The following is a 25,819-nucleotide window of genomic DNA, read 5'->3' on the forward strand; positions in this document are numbered from 1 at the left end:
GCCGGACGGACCCGGCCCTGGAACAAATCCATTCTTCCATTGCACAATGTTCGGTGCAATTGGCATCAAGACGAGCATTATCAAAAGGGGCAAAGCGTCTAGAATTGGACACTTTGGCATTCGTGACTAATAGCAAACTGTAGACTTTTTCCAACCGGGCCTAGACAACCTGGAAGCCGTTTAGGTGTTGAAACGAATCTTGTCTAGGCGGTCAGTATTTTTTGTTCATTTTTATACAAACCCAAACACCGACTTTTCTCCTTGTTGCTCTCTTCATTCCCGTCTTTTCTCCGGTGGCCCTGCTTGTCAGACTTATTTTGAATATCCCATACACATTCGTCCGTTTCTTCCGTCATACAGAGTCCAATCACACCAAGAAACCCTTCCGTTCCCAGGTACCTGGACAGAAGACAAAGCAAGGCGTTGGATACCGTTGGTTCAGGCAAGATAAGGTACAGAACGGTGTGGGGAGCTTGCAGACGCACATGGTGCTTATACCCGAGGTCTCCAAACTGTCGCGCTCGGCGTTCAGACGGTTAGGAATGACCCCGCCAAAAACACCGGACGCTCCCCCCGCCCGTTTATCGTTGATCTCACGACATCTTGCCCCCGTATATCCGATCAACACCCCCTACGCTGTTGAACGTCTTCCCAGCACCGTCGACACCTCACTTCTGCCCAGGATTCAAGTGCGCGAGATCACGACAACCACCCCCAAGATGTCTCAACCCGCCCACCCAACGCTCCTGATTCCAGGACCCATTGAATTCGACGATGCTGTCCTCCAGTCCATGAGTCACTTCAGGTATGTAGCGGTGGTTATGAAGTGTATTGCCGTTCTGTTTAGGCTTTGAAGGATCCAGAAGCTGACACCCACATCTTCCCACTCCACAGCGAAAGCCATGTGAGCGCCGGTTTTGTTGCTACCTTCGGCGAGACCCTGTCTATGTTGCGCAAGCTGTTCCAGACCACCGACCCTGCATCTCAACCATTCGTTCTCTCTGGATCCGGTACTCTCGGCTGGGATTTGGTTGCTGCCAACTTGATTGAGGCTGGCGAGGACGTGTTGGTGCTTGGAACCGGCTATTTTAGTGATGGCTTCGCCGACTGCCTCAGAGTGTATGGTGCCAATGTCACCGAGCTCAAGGCCCCCGTTGGCACCAAGCCCACTCTTTCCGAGATTGAGAAGGCTCTGTCGGAGAAGAAGTACAAGGCGATCACCGTCACCCACGTTGACACATCGACTGGTGTCTTGAGCGAACTCAAGAATCTCTCTGCTCTTGTCCACAAGGTCTCGCCAGATACCCTCATTATTGTCGACGGTGTCTGCAGTGTTGCGTGTGAGGAGATTGATTTCGATACCTGGGGTCTTGATGGTGTTGTCACTGCCAGTCAGAAGGCTATTGGCTGCCCTGCCGGTCTGTCGATTTCCATGTTCAGCGGTCGTGCCATGAAGGCTTTTGAGAACAGGAAGAGCCCTCCCTCGGCCTACTTCGCTTCTATGAAGAACTGGACCCCTAGTAAGTTTACCTCGCGTTGATATATACGCACTACAGCCCGACTAACGCGATTAGTCATGCAAAACTACGAGGCCAAGAAGCCCTCTTACTTTGCTACCCCCTCGCCACAGCTTGTCCACGCTCTTCACACTGCTCTGAGCCAGATCCTTGCGAAGCCCGTGGCTGAAAGATTTGCCGGCCACAAGGCCGCCTCAGACAAGATCAAGGCTGCCATCGGTGCCCTTGGTCTTAAGCAGGTTGCGGCCAACCCTGATGAGCAGGCTCACGGCATGACTGCCATCTATCTCCCTGAGGGCGTCAAGGGCGCCGAGCTCCTGCCTATCCTCGCGAAGAAGGGTGTTGTGTTTGCCGGTGGTATCCACAAGGAAATCGTCACCAAGTATATCCGTTTCGGTCACATGGGTGTCAGTGTGGTGAGTAATCCCAGTGTATTTGTGGTTGATTATCAAGCAACAATGACGACTAACAAGGCAATCCACAGCTCGACCCCACCAGAGGCGATATTGAGCGTGCTGTCAAGGCTTTGGAGGAGGGTCTTGCTGAGCTTGGATATACCAAGTCTTGAGCGTGGAATGATGTAGGGAGTGAGGTGAAGTTGGATCTAAAAGCAATGGCATTATGGCCATAGAGGGGTGCATAAAAGAAGCCATCTTGAATAGACAATCTGTGTTTGAATGCCCAACACCATCTCAAACCATTTCAAACGAAGCAGATGCCTCCTTGGGGCTCTTGTTCCCAAAGCAGTGATAGATATGCCCATAAAGGTAAGAAACAGGTTTGCAATTCAGGTACTGGAAGTAGGTTCATTGGCTGCAGTTGACGTGCAGGCTGTTGCAGAGCTGGTGGGTGTTCCCGAGCCACTGGAACCGAAGAGGTGTTTGATGACGGGTTGCTGGCAGAATGATTGGCTGAGGTTCAATGATTGATTTCAAAGCTGCCGGATAATTTAATGACCAGCTCCGGCTTCAGCGCTTCTGGGCATCTCTGGAAGAGCCGACTCTCCACCGCCAGCGAAGCAGGCTGCTGCATGCAAGGCGGGGTTGCTCGCCTAGCAACAATCGAGAGGCTGGTGGGGTTCGGCCTTCTGAGCTTTCGACCCGACGTTCAATTCTCTTATCCATACTTCCGTCATCCCACTCAACCCAGCACTTGCAACGCTCTTGCTTTACCAGAATCCTGACCGCCCTCTCCCCCCGCCTCCCACTCAAGACCTTTCCACAGAACCTTACCATCGACAAAGTGGACCGCGACCGTTGTGCCTGAGACCTCGTCCTCTCTCCTCGCAATCCTTCCTCTGCGCACCCTCTCGGCCTCGGTTCCCCATACATACCTCAACCACAACCACAATCACACAGCGATAGGTGTGCGACTACGACCATGCCGGTCTCTATCGAAGAGTTGGACGCCACTGTCCGTGCCTTCTATGAGGGCCGCGGCGAACAGGTATGTTTTGATTCTACGCTTCTGTCGTCCAGGCAGTCACTCTCACACCGTCAATGTTGATGCTAACCGCCTGTTCTGTCTACAGCAAAAAGCTGCCCAAGCCGCTCTTAACCAGGCAAGTCTGCCACTCGCCTCATTCCCCACGATACCGATCCAGCAACACCTATAGCTCCCTCCAAGCCGTTATCGACTAACTCTGCGATTGTAGTTCAAGGAAGACCCTGATGCCTGGTTGATGGTCGACGATATACTCTCGAAGGCGAGCTACGAACAGACGAAATGTTGGTTTCCGATTCTTATCCGGGCGCAGAGGGACTGGGTCTGAGGTGATACTAACTGCGACATCTAGTCTTGGGTCTCCAAGTTCTCGATCATGTCATCATGACGAGGTGGAAGGTTCTGCCACGAGAGCAGTGCCAAGGTAGGTTACAGTGGTGTGTTGTTGGCCATGCTTGGGAGCTGTGGACTGACAACTGTCTAGGCATCCGTAACTTCGTCGTTCTAACCATCATGCAATGCTCTGGCTCTGAGGAGTCGCTCAAGGCGAACAAGACACTACTCAACAAGCTGAACCTTGTTCTCGTGTCTGTCTTGAAGCAGGAGTGGCCTCACAACTGGCCTACATTTATCAACGAGATCATCTCCGCCTGCCACTCGAGTCTGTCAGTCTGCGAGAACAACATGACGATTCTGAGACTCCTCTCCGAAGAGGTGTTCGACTACTCAGCCGAGCAAATGACTTCCACCAAAACCCGCAACCTCAAGACAACGATGTGCAACGAGTTTTCCCAGATCTTTACACTGTGCCAGGAAATCCTCAACAGCGCGACCCAACCAAGCCTCATCAAGGCCACCCTCCAGACACTGTTGCGCTTCTGCAATTGGATTCCCTTGGGGTACATTTTCGAGACGCCACTCATCGACACCCTCAGGACCAGATTCCTCGAGGTGCCCGAATTCCGGAATCTCACTCTCCAATGTTTGACGGAAATTGGTGGTTTGCAGACGGGAGGTCCTGGCCAGGTCAACTCTTATGACGAACAGCTCGTCAAAATGTTCACCGAAACGTTGACACAAATTTCCAACATTATTCCTCTGGAGATGGATCTCAAGACAACGTATCCTCAAAGCAACTCTCGTGACCAAGAGACTATCCAGAACCTGGCGCTTTTCCTGTGCAACTTCTACTCCGCGCATCTACCCTTGATCGAAAACCTTCCCAACCGCGATTTCCTCACCCACGGTCATTTCTACCTCATCCGCATTTCACAGATCGACGACCGCGAGATGTTCAAGATTTGCCTCGACTACTGGCTTAAACTGGTGCAGGAGCTCTACGAGGAGATGCAGTCGCTACCTTTATCCGACATGACGGCTATGAGCGCCTTGGGTGGTGGCGGCGGCGCCCCCAATCCAGCACTGCTCAACAACTACCCGCTCCGCAAGCACAAGTACAACGAAGTGCTGTCGAACCTGAGAGTGGTCATGATTGAGAAGATGGTCAGGCCTGAGGAAGTCTTGATTGTGGAGAACGATGAGGGAGAAATCGTTCGTGAATTTGTCAAGGAAACCGACACTGTTCAGCTCTACAAGACGATTCGCGAGTGTCTCGTTTACCTCACCCATCTCGATGTCGTCGACACCGAGAACATCATGACTGAGAAGCTGTCGCGACAGGTCGACAGATCCGAGTGGTCGTGGCACAACTGCAACGTCCTCTGCTGGGCCATTGGTTCCATCTCTTTGGCCATGAACGAAGAGACGGAGAAGCGTTTCTTGGTGACCGTGATCAAGGAGCTCCTCGGTCTCACCGAGATCCAACGTGGCAAAGACAACAAGGCCGTTGTCGCCAGTAACATCATGTATATTGTTGGACAGTACCCCCGCTTCTTGAAGGCTCACTGGAAGTTCCTCAAGACGGTCGTCAATAAGCTGTTCGAGTTCATGCACGAGTCTCACGAAGGTGTGCCACCCTATTCGAGCCAAATCTTTTGTTGTATTTCGCTAACTCTCAGACAGGTGTTCAGGACATGGCTTGCGACACTTTTATTAAGATTGCGAAGCAGTGCAGACGTCACTTCGTCGCTCTCCAGCCAAGCGAGAATGAACCCTTTATTGAAGAAATCATTCGAAATCTTGGGAGGATCACTTCCGACTTGACTCCTCAGCAGGTGCACACCTTCTACGAGGCCTGCGGTTACATGGTGGCTGCCCAGGGCAACAGGAATGTTCAGGAGCGCCTATTGACTGAGCTCATGAGCATCCCAAACACCGCCTGGGACCAGATCATTCAGGCGGCTACCCAGGACTCCACCATCCTCCAGAATGCCGATACCATCAAGATCATTGGCAACATCATGAAGACCAACGTCTCGGCCTGCTCCTCCATCGGCACATATTTCTTCCCTCAGATCGGTCGCCTGTACAACAACATGTTGGAGATGTACGCTACCACCAGTCAGCTGATTTCGCAGGCTGTCGCCCGCGAGGGTGAAGTCGCGACCAAGATGCCCATCGTTCGTGGCCTGCGGACCATCAAGAAGGAAATTCTCAAGCTTGTGGAGACCTTCATTGACAAGGCTGAGGATCTCCAGACAGTGCGGGCCCAGATGGTTCCCCAACTTTTGGACTCTGTCCTCGTTGACTACAACCGCAATGTTCCTGGCGCCCGTGATGCTGAAGTCCTCAGGTGCATGACCGCCATGATCACAAAGCTCTCTGGGTTGATGGAGGATCAGGTTCCAGTCATCATGGAGAATGTGTTTGAGTGCACTTTGGAGATGATCAACAAGGACTTCTCCGAGTTCCCGGAGCACCGTGTCGAGTTCTTTAACCTGCTCCGCGCCATCAACCTCCACTGCTTCCCCGCCCTCTTGAAGCTCGACAACCGTCAGTTCAAGTTTGTCATCGACTCGTGCCTGTGGGCCAGCAAGCACGATAACCGCGATGTGGAAACTGCTGGTCTTAACATGTGCCTGGAGTTGATCAACAACATTGCGGAGAAGACAGATGTTGCCACATCGAATGCGTTCTTCCAGCAGTTCTTCATCCCCATTCTTCAGGATGTCTTCTTCGTTCTGACGGACCAGGACCACAAGGCCGGCTTCAAGACTCAGTCCATGCTCTTGATGCGCATGTTCTACTTTATCAGCCCTGCCGACGGCACCCAGCCCAAGATCCAGGGTCCTATTTATACACCAGATCAGGCCCAGGGTTCCCCCAGCAACAGGGAGTTCCTCGGCTTGTTTGTGAGCAACCTCCTTCAGAACGCTTTCTCCAACCTGACTGCGTAAGTAACCTTAGTGGATTCTCATTGTCTTACGTATATGTACTAACAAGTTACAATAGCCCTCAAATCACCGCGTTTGTGGAAGGTCTCTTCACGCTGAACACGCAATACGACAAGTTCAGACTTGCGCTGCGTGATTTCTTGATCTCGCTGCGTGAGTTCGCCGGCGACAATGCTGAGCTTTACTTGGTGGAGAAGGAGCAGATGGAGCGTGACGCCCGGCAAGCTGACCTGGAGCGTCGTTCCAAGGTCGGCGGTCTGCTCAAGCCGTCTGAGCTTGAAGATGAGGACCTCTGACTGGACCAAGAATTCCGTACCGAGTTTGCGCCCTCACACGAAACCAATACCGCAACAGCAGAGCCGCGGTCGGGCGGGGAATATGACGGCTGGGTTGTCTACGGGGTTTAGCAGGATATGCATATGGTAAGCTGAATAGCATGTCATCCCAGGTTCTTGTTTCTTGGGATTACGATCTCAAGATTTTATTTTATTTTCTTGCGCCAGCTATGTGACGCACTTGTAATGATACCATTAGAGAAGGGAACAAAATTTGTTGGCTTTTTCTGTCAAAGGGACTTGTGGCTCCTCATTTCAAAGATTGGGCTGACGAATCTGCCTATTGTTGGGTGGACTTTTTGCTTTTTGTGTTTTCTCATTGTGCGATCGTTCTCTCTTAGCGATGGGTTTGTGGAGGGGAAAGGAAAACATGAATGACATTGCTAGTGTTGTCAGTCAAATGTGATGATGATGACTGGCTCTTTGACGAGAGGGGAGAGAAATGGATATCGAGATGCTAGCTGAATATCAATAGGTACATTAGCAACACGGTTCTCGGCTGGGTAATAGCTTTTCTGAGCCAGAAATGAGAAACGTTTTAAAGTGAGGAGATGGTGATGAAATGACGAGCGAAAGAAGTGATTGTGTTTCGTGACGAAGGACTCCTAAGAGCCTTGGCTGCTGATACCTTCCACATGCCAGGGCCGCCCCGTATTTTGAGACCAACGAAATCATACTTCTGATAGACCTCACACCAAAGGGCTGGCGCTCGGTAGGTCGTTCCTGCCTCTCTGGATATAGGATAGGTACTTACCCAAAGAAGCTCACATTCTCTCCTTGGCCCATTGTAACTTCCTCCTGTTCCTAATCTCGGTTTTGGGCAGTTACGGCCCCTGACGCCAGTTTCATTATCTAGCTCAAGCCCTCAAGCTCTCTCAGGTTTGAGGGTCTTCTGCACCCCCATCTGCTGAGAAGCTTTGTTTTCCCCGGGCACTTTTTTACAGGTCATCCGCGTACCTAGGTGTTCACTTTTCAGTGTTTTGAGCATCTCTTACCGGTTTCTCCAACAAGATGGAGCGCGCCATCCCCCAGCACCCGAACGTCGACGAAGGGACAATTGACTCAACAGCATTCAGTACCTATTCGTCAGCGGCGTTAGCTCTGTATTATAGAGACGCTGAGGCGCTTGCTCGCTGTACCGGGTCCTCAAACGCCGCTGACGAATAGGTACTGAATGCTGTTGAGACAATTGTCTCTTCGTCGACGTTTGGGTGCTGGGGAGTGCTTGCTCGTTCATGGAGGCGCTCGCTCACCAGATTGGGGCACTCGCTCACCAAATCTCTACACAATCCACCTCATGATGAACGGCTGGGATCATCTCCTTGAAAACCCTGGGAGCAGACAGGGTAGGGAGCGGGGAGCGGACCGGAGAGCTGGAGAAGGAGCTGTAATAAGTGTGTCGACCTGTATTTTCCCCTAGTAGAACTCTCGTCTCTTCCAAAGAGCAACTTGTGTCAGTCTTATGCTCAAGGTATCCGAAGTGGGTAGACATATCTCACCTTCTGCTTATTCTTCCGCCTTCCAGCCTTTCGAGCCGGACCAGCTCGTGAAATGCGTTGGCGCTTGCTCACCAAATAGGGGCGCTTGCTTACCAAATGGGAATGCCTGCTCACTAGATGCATTGACGCTTGTTTACCAGATGGGGGCGCCTGCTTACCAGATGCATTGACACTTGCTCACCAGATAGAGCCGCTTCCTCACCCAACACAAGGCGCTCACTTCCTAGACATCCGAATAAGTGATACTGTACCAAGCGCCTGCTTCAAGCATTTATCACACATGTACTGGTCTGGTGGACAAATTGGGGTCCAAAGCCCAACTATCTCTCCGGGGCCAGCAGACGAATTTGAAGACGATATCGATACTGCAATGACCAACATCGACCCGTCATCTTGAAACCAACAATCAACCAACAGAGAGCAGTGCTTGATTCGGGATGGATGTCACCGAATTCAAGTCACCGGCACATTTCTTTTTTTCTCGCCGAGTTATTCAACGTAGGAGATGTCTTCAGGCTCCTAGCTGGTTGAACTGGAACCTCATAATCGAGGAAGCTGTACGATGTGGCTTCATACTATGCATCTGGACGATGGGCCCCTCGATCCGGCGACCTCCATGGAGCTACTCGGTAGCCGGACTACCGTAGTATATCGTGGCCAACATTAACGGCCTAGTTAAAATGGTACCGTGATATGCCGAGACTAAGTGGTCTCAGCAAAACATTCTCCGCCGAACCGTTATCCCCTACGACTTTATACCTCCTTCCATCAGACAGTACCATACCCCTAGCGGCGAACCCAACTCGAGTATACGGTACTACCCTCTGAAGGATGGAAAGGATATTTAATCTTGAGCGGACATTATCTTTCCTCAAGCCCCACGTCAATGAGAGGATGTGGGTTGGAGCTGGAAAGATACCGGGTGTACTATGATCTAATGGTTTTACTTAGGGGTGGGTGACGTTGGAGACTTGATTTCGTAGTTGTATATTGCGGAAAGGCATATTTTGGATAAAGAGAGAGACACTGTGACGAAAGTTGATAACTTGAAGAATAGTTAACATACCTTTTGACTATCTTTTAAGGTATATAGACTATGTTTTAAGACCTGTAGACTATCTTTTAAGGCCTATATATTATCTTTTAAGGCCTATATACTATCTTTTAAGGCCTATATACTATCTTTTAAGGCCTATATACTATCTTTTAAGGCCTATATACTATGTTAAACGGGTTTTGATTGTCTCCCAACGCCTCTTGACTATCTCTTAAGATCTACCGACTACCTATTAAGGCCTAGTAATATGTATTTCAGGGCTATTGACTTTCTTCATAGGCCCTCATGCGAAGTGGCAGTCTCCATTTATTTTCCTCGACAAAGCAACTTGTCAACTTGCATGGTGATCAGAGGCTAGATTATGAGATAGGATTCAAGGATTTGTACCCATATACAAGTCACCAGACAGGTGTGTAGTGAGGAACTGGCAATGTCTAAAGTTGAGAATATAGGGGCAGGTTCCACTCAGGGGTAGTAAACAATAAGCCCCCTGAGGTACCAACTCAACAACACACCAGCCGCATACAACTCTTCTTCGCTTCGGATACCGGGAATTAGAGCGGACACCGAGCTTCTATAACAGTTACAGACTCCCGAAGCCGAAACCAAACGTCCGTAACAGGTCGCCGCCCTGTGCTCAGCTAGCTGTCTTCATTTCCGTCCTTCCACAGCCCTACAGCCAACAACAGCCCTGCATACAGAACAGCTTCTAGACCAGCTCTTCTGTAGTGGCCAACAGATCGGCCGAGGAGATGCTACGATCAAGGGCCCTTTCCTGAAAAGACACACCCCCTCTTCAGACTAAGCCTCGGTGACCCCGTACCAAAACACACTCTGTCTCACAGCTTTCTATCTGACAAGCCGTCACAGGCATGCCGTGTCGTAGTATGTGTTCAAGTCACTGTAACCAGTACGCCAGTGTCACTTTGTCTCTGTGTCTCAGTCAGTTTTCTCGGTTTGTTTCGGTCTGGAGCGGTATACACCCCTCAAGGTATCACGGATTGAACTCGGGGAGAAGGGAAAAGAAGCAAAAAAGCGAAGAAAATGTATAGAGTATGATCAACCTGCTTGAATTCTGGTGCGTGTCCCCGGTTTAACTTGGGAAGGCAAACAATAGACACCAGTGAGAAACAGAGACATGTCAGGTCACTCACTGGGTGAACAAGTGAAAATACGAACAAGGCAACCCCCAAAAACATACCTGATATCTCATCAAGCACAACTACCCACTGTTTATGTCCGAGTTGAGTCCGTCCGTCAATCTATCCATCGTCATCATGACAACCCAATGCCACCGTCTTTTCTTCCCGCAATGACATCAAGCAATTGAAGGGATGAGATAGCTAGCTAAACACCGCCCGTTGATCCCCCCCCTCCAAGCACGGCAGCACACATAGTACACAGTAACACAACACCCCTCCTCCATTCCTCTATTTCCTACCCTACCCTCCTGTCCCCTCCCTCCCTTCTCATGTGTCCCCTTCCGCTCGTGCCCGCGTGTCAAAAGCAAGCCCTTCCCTTTTCCGCTCTGCATCGCATGCTCTTTCCGTCGGCTATCCGCATCAAACATACCTACTCGCCCCAGCCAGTGGAACACACCCGACGCTGATACCGAACCACCCTTTTCTCTTTACACTACATTCTCAAAAAATGCTAGGTAACAAATGCAACCAGCCATATCCCGAAGGAAAGCATTGTCCGATCCAGCTGTAAACCGTGAATGGGAGGTGGTGTGTTCTCTCTCAGTTCCGCTTGCTCACAACAGCTGGCCGGTGCCGGTTGCCGTTTGAGCTTCTCCCTATCGAGCATCACAAGAACATATCGTAGCACAAAGCCCAACCCCCCCACCACCACGGCACCCTCCGCTTCGTGTGTTGTTGCTCTTTTGTGCAAAAGAAACAACCCCCAAAAAATAGAATGATGTCCTCTCATCAAAAGGCAACCAGTTATTCACCTTGACAGCTTTCAGCTTTGACAAATTTTGCTCAGCAGGTTGTCAACCCTCTCCCAGCCAGCCACCTCAACCACCACATGGCATCCATACCATCCCTCCCCACGTGCCAAAGCAGAAATCTGAGCCGAAATCATTACGCACACCAGAGAGAGCAGAGAAGAGTTCGAGCTCCCTCCCTCTTCCCTCTTCCGTCGCTCAGACCTGGTGTCCGTTACATGTCATATTCCCTTTCTTTTCTTTTTTCTCAAGCCAAGCCAGAACAATTCATCCGACTGGCGAGAACCGTTCGATGATGTTGTTTTGAGACATACATATTCTTGGACCCGCGCATCTACACCAAGGGAGAGACACGGCTGCAAAGTCCCCAGCACGATAGACGAGAAATAAGACTTACGCGTGGGCTCACGGCCCTGTCTCTTGATCAAGGACCTGACGATCATTCATTTTTCTTTTCGGAGAGGATATTCTTTCAGCTGTCAGTTCTCAAGTTCTACAATAGCTAATGACCTAGATCCCGCTCTACAGCTGAGACTACTACTAGACCAAAAAGTGTTCCGCGAACCAGCAGGACAACGTGCCTGACAAAGGGCCACGGGGGAGCTAGGATGAGTACATTACATATACGTTCGTCCCGTCCCGGTCCGGCTTTTGGCGACCAACAGGTGGGTTCAAGAACCCCGGATACTTGCAGTAGAGCTGGACAGGGAAAAAAGGCGATCAGTCACCTTTTGTCCCCCTCGGTTTGCCTTCGCCTCACCATGGAAACGAACATGAATGACATGTGTCTATATTGTCTGTGCGAAAAACTCTCAAGGGGTTTTCCGTGTTCAGAATCTTACATGGCCATGAGCAGCAGGGGAACGGGACGAGCGAGGATGAGTGATCATCCGGGAGGGAGAAGAAGACGAGCAGAATGGTGGCGATAACGTGGCCCTCAGACAGTCCTCCAGCTTTGCTGATGAGAAGAGGAAAATGCGAGTTCATACTGTGCAAGTGAACAGAGGCGTGGTAGAAAGGGCCGCGTGGTTGATGTCTCACTCTTCCCCTTTTCTCATACTCACCCTCTTCTCACCCACACAGAACACGAGAGAGGACATCGGGGAGATAACCCCAACCTCACCTGACTGAAACCCTCCACACCTTCATCCCACCGAGTCTCATCTCCGGCGCGGTTAGAAAAAGATCTCAAATCTTGAGCGGGTGGCCAATCAGAGAGTCGAAGTGGTGTGTAGCTCCTAGCGTGATGCCTTCTTTTCTGTGGACAATACCGGGTGGGCAGTCGTGACCAAGGTGAGCTTGGGATGGTTGCAGAGGGTGGTCGTTCTGTGGGTATTCCCGGGTTGTCTCCTCCGGGTGTTGAGGTAGCCAGCCAGGCAGGTGTAGGCATCAAGAGACTCCCCGAGGGAACCTGTTCTCTTAGGAGCAAAGAGAAGAACTTGGTCACGGATATCAACAACTGGTAGCTGTGCTTGGTTTTGCAAAGATCTACTCCATAGTATCAGCACCAAGTCAAACACAAAACTATTGGCATTTACAAACTCACCTAACCACACCACAGTGGCCAAATCCCGTACACCATCCCCATCCCCCCGATCAAACCCTCCGATTCCCCCCCTCCCCCCAAATCTCCTATTCATCAATCCTCACAAGATCACCATGGCACTTGCACAAATCTCCTAGGTTTCTCCCAATGTCGATCAGGGTAGCAGAGCCTACAAAAGCTCATCTCATTATCGCCTCCGGCCCTGCCGGCCACTCGCCCCCTTCCGGCAGCCACAAAACCCGGGGCAACGAACCACCACAGCAACTACACAACGAAAGAAAGGGGGGTGGGTGGTGGTGTTTGGGCACGATAGCAAACTAGCTCGCCTAGGCATAGGTGGTAGTATACGCATACACGCCATCCACATGCATGAACCTTTCCCCCCCTCCCATCCAATCCTTTCCCTTCCCTTCCCTTCTTGCTGCGTCTTGCATGCGCGCGCGCCGGTTGCAACCCTCACAGACCAGCTCAACACCTTAGCAATTATGGATCATGAAGAAGCAAAAAAGGGGAAGGGGGGGGGGTGTTTGCCTCCCCCGTACATGAAATCTTGAAAATCGTTGAGGTTGGTCTTACATGAGAATCTTAAAAATGTGTAACAAGTAAGCTAGGTTGGGTGGGTAGGAAAGAAACGTTGGGTAAGGTTGATCCATACTTGATCATAGCATGGAAAAAGAAAAATGCAGTCAGCAACAACAACAGCGTAGCATAAACGTCCTTCGAACGAATGTCGAACACATGTAGAATGGAAGTCAGCTGTTAATGCAGGGTGTCCAAATCGACGGTCTCAGCCAGCCCATATTTCCCCACGTCTTCCATGTTTGAGGATGAGCTCAGCCTTTGTCCGAAGGCATACAGAAAGGAAAGAAATTGCCCGAGTGGTTGGTTGCTGACCCTTCTCTGTACTGTACGAGGTGCGCGCGGGATGGGGGACGGGGGAACATGCATAGTGATGGTGATGGTGACAGTGGACCGCAGATCTACCTGCTCGTCTGTCTGTCTGCCTTCTCTCTCTCTGCCTGCCTCAGTGGCCGTGGGCTGTCATGGTGGTGGTGGTGCAGCTTCGAACAGAAAATGCGGGGCAAGCCAATGTCGTCGTCGACTTTTTCCCTTGTGCTCCCCAAGAGAATGGTGGTGGTGGTGTGGGAATGGGCTTCGGTCCTGCAGTAACCCGCACCCTTCCTTCCTCACCAGCAAGCACCAGTCCTATTCAGGAATGCCGACTTGCTGTATACCCCCTCCCATCTGCCTGCCTGTAAACTGCGTCAGCCCGAGTGACTGGCTGGTGAGTAACAGAGAGAAAGAAAGGCGTACGTCAACAGGTTCCCAATAGCGTTCATCGTCGTCGATGCAGTTACCACCCACCCCTTTCCTCCCCGTTACTACCATCCCGCGCGCAGCAAATGCTCAAGTATGGGCTTGTGACACAGTCCGAAAACAGGTTGGGAAGGATTCTGCTCAAGAAACAGAAAGAGAGAGAGTTCAAGTATGGCATTTTGAACACCACCCTGACTTACCATCTACCAAAGTCAAACCAGCATGAACTGCTGCGTAATGAAGTGTGTCCTTGGGGAAGCTGCTACCTGCTCAAACAGTGAGGTGCTCTTTCTCTCTCCTACAACCCACTCCCATTCTTCCTCCTCCCATTGGCCGCGGGCGGAACCAACTCCCCTCTCTTCACAGGACAAGTCCAAGATCAAGTTTTGGCAGGTGGTAGAAAATGGCAACATCACCCAACCGATTGCCGGTTTTTTTCTTACCTACCCGACATATACACCATCAACCAACCAAGCCGAACCCCCCCAAAACATCATCCCCATAGTAATCCCTCAAGTCCCTACATAAATCCAAGGCAAGAAGATGCCTTCATGCAGTTTGATAGCTAAGCGCAGCCGACCGGACACTAGAGATACAACCTAACCCCCCCCACCATGGCAACCCTCCCGGCCAAGAACATCGAGTACCTTACAGTAGGTAATATATGTAGTATATAGTATGAGCGTCTGTTATCATTGCCTGCCGCGAGCATCACTTTTCATATTTTTTGCGCACCGCCAAGATGGCCGAAAAGTACTGGTAAGCTAGGTTGGTGGCAGCGATGGTCTATCATGTGAGACCAACATTCTTCCTTCACCCCCCATCTTGGAGTTGTCGTCGTCGTCTTCTGCGGGGGGGCTCGTATACTACTAGCGTGATCCAGTTCAAAGTGAGAGCATCATGATATCGGACCCCTCCAAAAAAAAAATGTTCGTTATCAGTAGCATAATCTTCATGAAGCCAACCCGAAACACCAGTCTCCGTCTGACCAGTGTAACACAAAGCTCCGCTCCGCTCCGCTCGTTCGTCCTTATCCGAGAGGAAATGGTCCTTCGTTCCGAACGGCGCGCTTTTTGCGTGATAACAGTTTCCGACAAAAGAGATATGATATCTGAGATGTTGATAGATAACGGCTTATCCCACCTCCACCACCCACCACCACCACCGCCTTGTTCCCCGCGCTTGCACTGTGCGACCTGCATCACATTTCACATCAAGCTAGAAAATATTGTTTCGCCACAAACGCAAGGCACAGCCGTCTCTCTTCTTCAACCAAAGGTGGAGGTTGATGCCCATGTTTGCATATTCAGCGTCTCCCTCACGTTGCAAATCATGCGACCTGCTTGCCATGTGCTCGCCAGTAAGGAATCATCCACGCTAACACCAAGTCGAGTCTAGTGGACGGTTTGGAACTTCTATCCAAACCCATTCATCATCAACCGTTGGTACCGTTGCTGGAAACTCGCTAGCGTGGGCCCGGTCAAGTGGATGTTGGGAATGGAGACAGCTTGTGATCCTTCGCGCCTTGCGCTCAGCCTTTTGGCGGAGTATGTGATGGAATTCTCGGTGAAATATCAAGAGTCCTCAATGGTGGTGACCGCAAGATATCTCAAAAAAAAAAAAAAAAAAAGAGAGAATGAAGCTAGCCTGGCTCCCAAACTGGTGCCAGAGTGGCGGGAGACCTCCCATTCAGCCCATCCACCCATCACATATTCCTGGGCATGCAAAGCTGATTACGAAGGGTTTTGCTAGTGTTGGAGCATCATTGTCCTTTTGGTGGGTGTCCGTGTCCTCGTGGCCCTTTGTACAGTAGCGTCTTCCTCTCGCCTGCCGCCAGACCTTAATAGGGAACTGTGAATACAAACAAGGAGGGGCGTGGTGTTTTGGCCCAGTTACCTGGTGTAGCTGGCGTGGTGTTGATCATCATCAGGGGGGCCAGGTGAGAGGCTGGTGGTGAGCAAAAGAGGAAGAAAGCGGGGTTATCTGGATCGTCATGTTAGCGACAGTTGTGGCGCGGTTTCGATGCAACGGTTCACTGTCATGCCGTGTGGTTGTTTGCTGCTCTAGTGTGAGCCTCTTGAGAATGGTGAAATTGTATCGTCAACAGACGAGAAGATGGTGATATTGCCCAGCTGCTGCTTCGTCCTCCGGAGCTTCAAACGGCTAGTTTGGTGATACTTTTGATGGCCGGTTGCTACCCCGCGGTTTGGCAGTGATGGCTTCGGTTTCATCCCGAGCAAGAGGTCCCCACCCGGACCGGACCTTTCGGTGGACACACGGAGGACGGCAGCGATGCAGGCACAGGGACAAGGTAAGTTCAAATTTGGCGCGTGAGCACTCGGTGTTGTGTCGTTCCGCTTGTTGCTCGTTTGCTCTTTGCATCAGTTCAGTTCCTGGAACTTTCGTCTGGCGTGCCTGGGATCGTGGAGATGACAATTGTCAGCATGATGTCCTTTGATGTTCCAGAGGATTGGACGCTACTGGCTGTGGCTGGACGGGTCATGTTGTCCCAACCAGATGGCACCATAGATCACCGAAAGTGGTTTGTCTTTCACCACACGTCGTCCTCTCGGAGGCTTTTAGTTCCCGTGCCCAGTGCCATGGAAGCATCATCAAGCCCACCCCTTCGGTCCTCACCGACGATGACGGACAGTTGGTGAATGCTTCACCGATGGCTCACCTTGCCTGCCGGACCAGCTCGAATGGTTGCATTATTCGTTTCTTTTTTCCCAATTATAACTAGTGCCTCTCGAGTTCGGCTTGGAGAACTTGGCTTTGGTTCTAGTGAGAGCCAAGAGCGAGCAGACCAGCGCAAGAATGACAGAAAATGAGGCCTTTCCGCATTCTGTTCGACCTGCATCTGCTAAATTGCGGGGAAGACCCACAAGGCAGCAAGAGACCGGGGTTGATTTGTTGCTTTAGGTGGAGACATCACTGACAAAACTCCACCTAAAATGCGGAGGGGCAGGGCTGTTGGAAGGCAGCACTCGAAAGCTGAGATGTCACGGGAGTGTCGACAAGAAGGCTTGGAACGTTGTCGTTGTGATGCTTGGCAGCAAGGCTATTGAACTTGGACAAAAGAAGAAAAAAGGGAACAACGGCATAAGATCAGGGGTAAGCATTCGCTGTTCAACGTCGTCAAAACGTCGGGTTTGTGTGTTCTTGAGCCTCATCGAGAATGGGCTACCACGCTGCCATTTTGTGACCTCCACTGTGCGTTCAACACCCAAGAGAGAGTCCCTCTGGCGGGCGATTGCCTCGTAAGCACTTGCGGAGTATAGTAACACTCCGACGGCAGTGGATCAACACATCTCGTTTATGAAGGATCTCGGCTGTTGGAAGTTGTTTTCTCGCTAGAGTGTCGCAATTATCGATCTCCTTTTGCCCTCTTTGCCAGCCTGTTCGTGACGAGGAAAATGGGAAATTTTGAGACCCTGTCGTCATTCCTTCCAACCTTCAACTTAGCGCAATGCCCCCGGTCAAGATAGCGCGGGCTCTGCCGCTCTTGCGCCCCGCCCAGCAACAATCCATCCAATCAAGAACGTTCAGTGATTTCCAACCTCAGCTTGCACCAACCAGATCGGCGAAGACGCTTGCCAGCTCTGAACTCTCACCACCGGGCGTGCAGAGATGGAAAGGGATGCAACGCTATCTAACCTCCATGCCAGGGGCCAAAACCCAAATCTCGAGATGCACGGTCTAGGCTGGCTACCTTACCTTGCCGCCATCCGGAAACTTCTGAATAGGCAAGAGGCAGGGGCAAATGGTGAATTGAACACAGCTCTCTGTACGACGCCGTTTGGCGGCAATTCAGGGGGGGAGGGGGGTGGGCAAGCAACACTGGCATATAATGCCACCAAGTGAAGCATTTGGATATGCACCTCGATTAATCAGGCAAAACGCACGGCTACTCTATCTTGTTTATTGCGTCCTGAGGTCCCTACATGTTTGAACGGGCATGAGGAAGAGACAAAGATATCCAAACACGAATGGATTGGATACACAGAGACGAAAAGGAGACAGGGCAGGCCAGGTCATTCTCGTGGCAGTCGTGTTTGTTTGTCGTTGATATTGAAGAAAATTCTTCTTCCATCTGAAGGTTTTACGGCCTTCTCATCAACAGCTAGCCAGCCTGCCAACCCAGGCCAGCGCTTCTGTCATAACCTGGGTGGCCACGGTGTGTTGTTTCATGGAATGCTAGTGGTCAATCTCTATCAAGGCCACTCGTGAAGTTGCGGCGGGTTGCAGATGCCCGGGCTGGCCTGCATATTGTCTTGCAGGCGGTTTTGATGACCCTCCAGGGGATGAATGAAGTGAGGTCTCTTGTTTGGTCTGACTGAATTTGCTGACAAGAAACACCAGCCAATAAGATCCCAAATTGCGGGTAGAAAGGGCATAACGAAGGAATGTCCAAAATTGAACACCAAAAAGATTTTTTTTTTCTTCCCTGCTATTACACTAATCCGGGGCAATATCTTGAGTTTCAGCGGGCTGAGTGATGAACAAGCCGATGATACTGTGAACTAGACAAACAAAAGAGAAAACATACCATATCCCAGCTCTCTATTTCCACGCCCTCTGGTCTAAAACCGAAAATTTTTTCCAAACTCGGACCGGGCGAGTCGCCAACCGGGCTCAGGGGTTCCAGGTTCGCCAGGCCGAAAGAGTGGACGTTTAACACACACCCTTCTGCTTGCTAGCATGATGAGAAAGCCACAACCACGATTTCCATTTTCACGAGTAACACGGTACCGGTATCTGAAGATCAGGGACAGGTCGGCGATGTCAGTGCGCGGGCTGTTTCTGTTGAAGCTTGCCCACGATTGTCAACCCGTGGCTTTTACTGGATAGGCCCACGCCTGGTGGCATTGTTTTTTGTTCTTCTTAAACGCTGCCCGTCACTCACAGGGCGACAACGACAACTCTACGCCGCACAACGGCGTCGTGGAAAAAAAAACTTTTCGAGGAGGCTTGAAGGCTTCCGGCCTTACCATCTGAAAAGTTTGAAAGCTGATACCTCTAATGGAATCCTCTGCCTAGCAACCGAGAGGCTGCCGTACGGAGGCATTGTCTCTATTTGGGCACATTTTCTTACTCTTTGTGTGCTCTGTACCAGGGCATTGTCAACAACCCTGTCAGATTTGTGTGTCCCGAGGATTCGGAACAACGTTGGCTTCGAGCCCAACGAACACCTATCAGCTTATTTGTTCTCCATGAAATGCTGTCTGATGAGCACCTCATTTTGTGAGAGAGTCTTGGGGTAAAATATGATGGATCAGAAATGTTTCATAAGCAGAACCCGCCAACTCGGGATCCTCACAGTCTCAGGTCAGCACTTGTTGGTGATTTGCCCGGGTTCCTTTCTGTGAGACATGATTGGTCCTGACACCGAAGTTGATCCGGTTGACATTGACCGAAATCTTGGATATTCCGAACAGGGCGACTGACCTGCCCTCCACCATCAAAAGAGTACACTAGTCTTTCACAGCCACCTACCGTTCGTAATAGCGACGTCGTCGTCAACGAGGCCCCCGCACCGGTGTTAGTACAGAGACATCGAGACCACGCCAGCAAGAAAAACGCTCAGCGATCACAATCACCACCAAGGATTTTCTTCCAGCAGGAGCTTGTGACCCGTGAGTTGTCGAAATGACAAACCACCGATCAAAGTTGGCGATGGCCCAGCAGTGGTGAGTTGTGTACACCCCTGACCCATGCCGCTCCCAGTCTCGATCTGGAAAGAGTCGATGATGGCTATCGCCAGGTTGGGTTTAGTGAGCTTTAGCAAAAGCGGCCGTGGCGTTCGGCGACTGCCCGAATCTGCGGGGGGTGAACATGCGATCGACATCAGCCTCGTTGGCCGTGATTTGACCATGATGCTTGGTATCGTGCAGAGAGCACGACACTACTGCAAAGAAAGAGGAAGAAAAACAAACTTCCTGTTCCAAATTTTTTGGTCCGGTCGTGCCTTTGGTGTTCTTGTTGGGGGTTGGGGACGGCACAAGTATCAAATGTCTGCATCAGCCCATCCAACCCAGTCACCCACCTATGCGGCAATTGTGGTGTGTTCAAATCGAGACTATTCTCCGCGTCGGTGGCTGCCATATGTATGTAGGCGCTTTCAGCTGGTTGGGAGCGCTGGGCAAATGCCGGTTCCTCAGGCAGGATTTGCTGGCTGGCAAATGTCTCAGATCAAGACGGAGGAGGGCAACGATACAAGATAGCCGGACCTGGTGATGACTGCTTCTGTTGGACTTCACCCGCTCGACGCCGCAGCCACCGACAATGCATGACAAGCCGGCTGTTCGGTGCTGAACCCAGCCCATCAGATCATCATGGCCCAAAGAAGGAAAGAAGAAAAAACATGCTCATTGCTGGCTGCGAGAGAGAGAGCGAGCTGCGATAGCTACAAGTTCGTCATCGGTGTGCCCCTTCTCCTATAGCTGTGAGTGATCGTCAAAGCATACAGGTGTAAGTAGAATCCTACCTGCACACCCCCCTTCTACTTCTTTTGTTGAGCATGAAAGTTGTGGGTGTCTCGATGTGAAATCAACACCATCTTGAGTCAAACTGCAGCTGCGGTCCTTCCCCAGCTACACCGTATGACTTTGAGTTTATGTGGTGTTGCGTGTCGGTTGGATGTTGTGGTGCAGCCATTTTGATATTAGGTATCCTCCGATTGAGGCCGGGTCCGATATCGCCAGCGGAAGAAATGAAAGATGATGCCCTTGATCGGAAGAATACCTTCATTCACGGCCATGAAGATATCCGAACAGCGACTCCGGCCGCGGCATCAAGAGAAAGGTGATTCGACATGGTGTGGATGGCAATATCCGTGATTGCAACAGTAGTCGATCAGAGGGTCGTCGGTGATATGAAATTCAAGACGAGTAAGGAGCAAAAGCCGATTGAAACCCATCCCATCAGATTCCCATCAGGGTCATGGGCGGTGGACGAATCGCCAGGCTTGCCGCTAGCAGGAACCCTATCTTTCTTCTTTTCTGTCCCCGCTGACAAAACAAACACCATCCCACGCTCGTCATCAGGGCCCTTCTCTTTTCTCGCAGTGACTCCCTTCCATGATCTTCAATTTCGGGACCAGAGATTCCCAAGTTGCATGCAATGTGGGGATCAGTGATTCCAACACTGGGTTGCATCGTTAACAGCTTCTGAGGTTAGCTTCGCCCTGGAAGGGAGATAACCCCCCAGGAATTCCAAAAACCCCAATCTTCAACGGCAACGAACGACGAGTGGATTTCCATCTCTGGCTAGCCGGCCGCTTTTGTTGCCGAGAAACTCGTGGCAGACACCCTAACCCACAAGCACCAAACTCTTTTTGTGAGCTCGATATCCACAGGGTCAGACTGCCGGCACTGTGACCTCCAAATTTTGTCCTCCCCCCTATGCCCAATTTTGCAAAAGTCGTCCCACATGGCACCACGAAGCGCTGTGGCCTCACTGATCGAACGAGGTTAGCTGGAACCCGACGAAAAATAGTCCACAGTCTCCTTGGGAACTTGCGGAGCCGGCATCAAAACCAGAGGCACAGACGGATACGGAGCACAAGGGGGAGGTATTCAAAAACAGAACTCCACCATATACTCGGTAGTAAAAACGTGGAGAAACAGCGACAGTCGAATGGCAGAGAGACGGATAGATACCGTGGGCCGTGGACCGTGCAAATCTCCCGTGCCCGCCGCCGACGACGGGCGGAGCAATGCGGACGAACCATTGCGGCCACGGGGGGGACTCAAAAAATGACGAGATAATCCAGGGTTCCGCTGCGATGTTCACAATCTTCAAAACCTCAAACTTCAACTTCCACTCCTCCCACCTAAACCCCACTCTGTCCAAACTTCAAGATGGGGGCACCATCCAAAACCAATCAATGCAACACACCTTTTTTCTTGCTTTCCCGTCCCAGTCTTTCATTCCTTCCTTCCACAAGACCGAATTCACCAGTCATGTGCGTGCCTTCCTCACACACATCACTTGGTCTTTCCCAGCAACTGCGAAGCTTGCTTGGGAGGAGGGGGTCCTTCCAATAAACCCCCATTCTATCATTTTTTGCTGCAGGCACAAACCACCACGACACCTAGGAGTGGATTTTTATGCACGCTCTCTCTTTCTACCCTACCTTGGTGTCCGTACCAACCTCTCCTTCCCGCCCGTCCGTCCCTACAAATTGCTGGCTGGCTGGCTGGCTGGCTGGCTCTGCCTCACCTGCAATGCACACTGCACACTGCACTGCACATCGTTTCCTTCCTTCCTGTTCGTTCGAGATAATTTGCCCCCCCACTCAACTAAATAATGTGGCCTGTGTGGTCAGTCTGCTGCAGGTTCAATCGAAAAGGGAATAGGAAGAGAGGTTAGGCGATGATACGGTACATGTTGTGGTAGGTACGAATGAGGGGGGAATGGAGAGAGGGGTAAGAAAACCAGTTTGAAGTAAACATGCTATTTTTTCTCACGCCCTCGCAAATGTGCTGTGAGAATGCCATGTCGAGCTGGCGCTGGCAGTTGGGCAACTGCTTGCAGTAGTGAATTATTTTACTTGAAGATCCCAACTCCACTACGGGATATGCCTACATTAGTGGACAAGAAAAATATCAAGCCTTCAAGGTAGGTACTGTAAGAAAAACAGGATTTTGTCAAGATCGCAGATCATGAGATCTACCACAACCACCACCCCCATGATCGACCCTGAGATTTTGTTGTTAACCCTCAGGGTCCTCACTCACACGGCTGCCGCGTACCGTTGTTGAGAAGTGAGGTGTTCATGCATCAAGCCCAATGAGGGTGGTGAGCCAGGGGATGAATGGGCGATAAACACGCCATCTTGTATGAGGATGTCAAGTTGCCTAAAATGTTTGACGACCTACGACAGGGTGGGATCTACCTGTTTGAGAGACGAGATCTGTTCTCATTATCACGAAAGTAGGAAGAAATGATCATCTCCCTGGATGTTTGAGAAATGGCAACATGAATGAGGGGGGTGTGGATGGTGTACGTATTTGACACACGTATACTCTGTGGGCGGAGTTTCCATTTCTTTGTCAAGTTTTCGGTAGTGAATTGGAGACTTTTAGACAAGGCCAGGTCACAAGGCGACTAACACGAAGGACAATCCCCCTCTCAGCCCAAGCCAAGACGGTCTTCTTTTCGTAAAACCCAAGGTTGCTGTGATCATGAGCGTCTTTGTCAAAGAAAACTATGGTGCGCTCGTGATACCTGACTAGTTTAGGTAGACTAGAAGAAAATTTTTGACAATGGGCTGGCTGGGAAGGCAAAATGCAAGACATTAGTTTGGTTCAGGCTTCTTCTGTATGATGATGACTATAGTGTCGTGTAGTCTGATATTCCAACCTCGCGCCTTACTATGGACTAGCACAAGGAAAGTTTGCCGCCTGAAGCATGGTTGGACTGGCGACAGCCGTCGTGTTCAATCTCTCTCCCATTCATCGACATTGTTGGTTTGCAGAAGAGAGAGGGTGTGTTGTCTGGTTTCAATCCATGAGGGTGCGTGCCCAACCGGCCAATGAAGGGGACCGGGGAGTTGTTTCTAGTCTGCCTCTCGAAAATGCAAGGACGGACGACGGACTGCAGACAAGGCGACAAAAAGCTGCAGGTGGTGGTTGATTTTGGGATGGGATGGGATGGAAATTTGTTTGAGGGGCATATGAGCAAACGGGGGGCAAAAGATGGGACAAAACGAAGCGTCGCACTGCAGATGCAGGCCGGTTCAAAGAAGAGTGGTTCGTGATTCCCACACTCCGCGCAAGCTATAATAGCAGCCCTTTTACGTCTACATGTCCTGTCGCTCACTTTACACGACGACAATTGATACAGGATACAGCTGGGGGTTAATAAATGAGAAGTCGTTTTTCGGCGCGCAGCTGGGTGGGATGTTTGACGAAATCTGATCTGTATGTTTTCTTGTGCCATGGCCCTGCCTATCTGTGCCTTGCGAACCGCGAACCACACCCCATCTCCGTGACTGATATGCTGCTGCACTGCGACGATGGACATAAATTGAGGGACGGCGAGACGACACCATAGACCCCCACGTTTGTCTCTGGGTTGCGGTTCCGTATCTCGAGTCCTTCTGGCTCACAAGCCCGCGCTTGGTTTTATCTTTCTTTCTTGCGTTGCCCGGCCGCTCCAGATGATTGAGAATGCGGTAATGCCGCGGCAATCCGCAAAGTTGCGAAGAGACGAGACACAGGTGCAAAAATAGGATTTGGGGGTCTTTCAGACGATGGCGCAGAGGTACAAAGTACGTATCTAGGTCCAGCTCGCTTCCACTGGCATGAAAGCAGCAATGGTTCGAGACCGACAAGCGTGGAAAAAAAAAGAAGCCTAGAACAGAATATGGAAAAATGGAATGAAGTGAAAAGTTTTTTTTGATAGTCATTCGAGTAACCACACCGGCGACGCCCAAACACTCAGGCGCTCGGTTTCACCGTGTGGGTTTTGGGCCCCAGTCCACGATGAGAGAGGCCATCATTGGACGGTGTTGAAGAAAAGCAACTGGCGCTCCCGTTCTATGGCTAGCGGGTGAAAAAAGAGGCGAGGAACGCAGACACCAAAACGCCTGATCTGCCCTCCGCAAGAAGCCGCTGCAAGGCCTGAGGCCGCACCCCCCTCCTCTAACTGGACGCTTGAGAGGGAAGTGGTGCGCGGGAGGACGACACCAGCAGCAGCAGTAGCAGCAGACGATCCAATCCAATAGCCACCTGCTCGTGGCCCGAACTGTGAATTTCTTGCGCTTCTTTTTCCCAACGGGCAGTAGAAAGTCGGATGGCACTGGTGACAGTGAGATGGCACCACAAGACGAGAATCTAACGAGGCACATCCCGAAGGTCAGAAGACACTGAATGTGTGTCCCTTGATGTCCCTTGACGGTGACGACCCCCCACCTGTACAAGAATGGTTTTGCCTTGGCGCCATAGCATAAACATCTTGCACCTTAAAACAACTGAAGCAAGAAAGCAGACAGAGATATCCATGAGACAGGCCTTGCGATGCTCACCGATGAGTGCTGATGAGCTGTGGATGGCGGGCAATTGCGTGCACTGCTGATGACACACCCCCTCCCCGATGAGCTCAAGGCCAGGCTGGATGGCGCTAAAGCAGCCAGCGCCCCGCTCATCAGTTCACACCCAATTGACCAGGGTGGTGCCACGACAAAAAAGATGGCCGATATTCTCACCCCCGACTGAAAAGATTTTCTTTCCCACCCCCCTGACCCAAACCCCTGCCATAGCGCTATTGCAAACTTGGCCTAGCGCCGAGTGAAGGCCCTTGCCCAGCACACGCCCAGCACACCCACGAGGTTTCGAGCCAGAAGTGGTACGTTCTCTCGGCGTACTGTGCCGGGATCCAAGTGCTGCGACCTTCTGCGAATTTCTGCTCGGGAGGTACTTTGGCGGCCTACCCCGGCAGCGTACCAGCTACCGCGTCGCTGTCTGAGTCCTCTCGTGGGTCCTTTGTGGTCATGGGCAGGTGCCTCGTCCCACACCCCTCACACCTCCAAGCCCAGGGCAGGCCAGGTGCCAGGAATACATATTCCAGGCGTCTCCCAGTTCAACTTCGCTCCTCCTGCCCTTGGCACCAGCACATCTTGATCTTCATCGTTTGATCTTTTCCACACTCTCCTTCTCCACCACTTTGCTCCCAGTTCTGTGAGTCAACGAGCATTCGTCTTCTTATAGACTCGACCACCCTCTCTCTTCAACAGCAACAAAAAGATCAACCAACAAAGAAGACCAAGCAACCACAGCCATCTCGAGCTACTGCTACATAGCAACATCAACAACTAAACAACACCAGCCAACCTTTCAGATCAACAATCAGTCAAC

The 25,819-nt window shown here is 51.2% G+C and overlaps 3 protein-coding genes across 3 annotated transcripts; 2 read left to right on the forward strand and 1 right to left on the reverse strand.

Moving 5' to 3' along the window:
* Nucleotides 1-11: 11 nt before the first annotated feature.
* QC762_308220 (uncharacterized protein) lies at nucleotides 12-2,085 on the forward strand (the record flags this gene model as incomplete). The annotated part of the gene is made up of 4 exons (XM_062889116.1): nucleotides 12-805; nucleotides 895-1,520; nucleotides 1,575-1,933; nucleotides 2,002-2,085. Exons 1-4 carry the CDS (start codon nucleotides 486-488, stop codon nucleotides 2,083-2,085), a joined length of 1,389 nt encoding a protein of 462 aa, XP_062745062.1. The 5' UTR covers nucleotides 12-485.
* Nucleotides 2,086-2,897: 812 nt separating this feature from the next.
* Nucleotides 2,898-7,136, forward strand: CRM1 (Karyopherin transporter; the record flags this gene model as incomplete). The annotated part of the gene is made up of 4 exons (XM_062889117.1): nucleotides 2,898-2,963; nucleotides 3,172-4,926; nucleotides 4,983-6,252; nucleotides 6,312-7,136. The coding sequence occupies 2 exons, from the start codon at nucleotides 2,898-2,900 to the stop codon at nucleotides 3,286-3,288; spliced, it is 183 nt and encodes a 60-aa protein (XP_062745063.1). The 3' UTR covers nucleotides 3,289-4,926; nucleotides 4,983-6,252; nucleotides 6,312-7,136.
* A 5,197-nt stretch (nucleotides 7,137-12,333) lies between these two features.
* QC762_0056800 (uncharacterized protein) lies at nucleotides 12,334-13,993 on the reverse strand (the record flags this gene model as incomplete). The annotated part of the gene is made up of 3 exons (XM_062883553.1): nucleotides 13,956-13,993; nucleotides 12,642-13,894; nucleotides 12,334-12,554 (listed from the first exon to the last, which is right to left on the reverse strand). The coding sequence occupies exons 2-3, from the start codon at nucleotides 12,733-12,735 to the stop codon at nucleotides 12,334-12,336; spliced, it is 315 nt and encodes a 104-aa protein (XP_062745064.1). The 5' UTR covers nucleotides 12,736-13,894; nucleotides 13,956-13,993.
* Between the last annotated feature and the right edge of the window lie 11,826 nt (nucleotides 13,994-25,819).

The sequence above is a fragment of the Podospora pseudocomata genome, chromosome 3, assembly GCF_035222375.1.
Source record: "Podospora pseudocomata strain CBS 415.72m chromosome 3, whole genome shotgun sequence".
In the NCBI taxonomy this organism is placed as follows: Eukaryota; Fungi; Ascomycota; class Sordariomycetes; order Sordariales; family Podosporaceae; genus Podospora; species Podospora pseudocomata.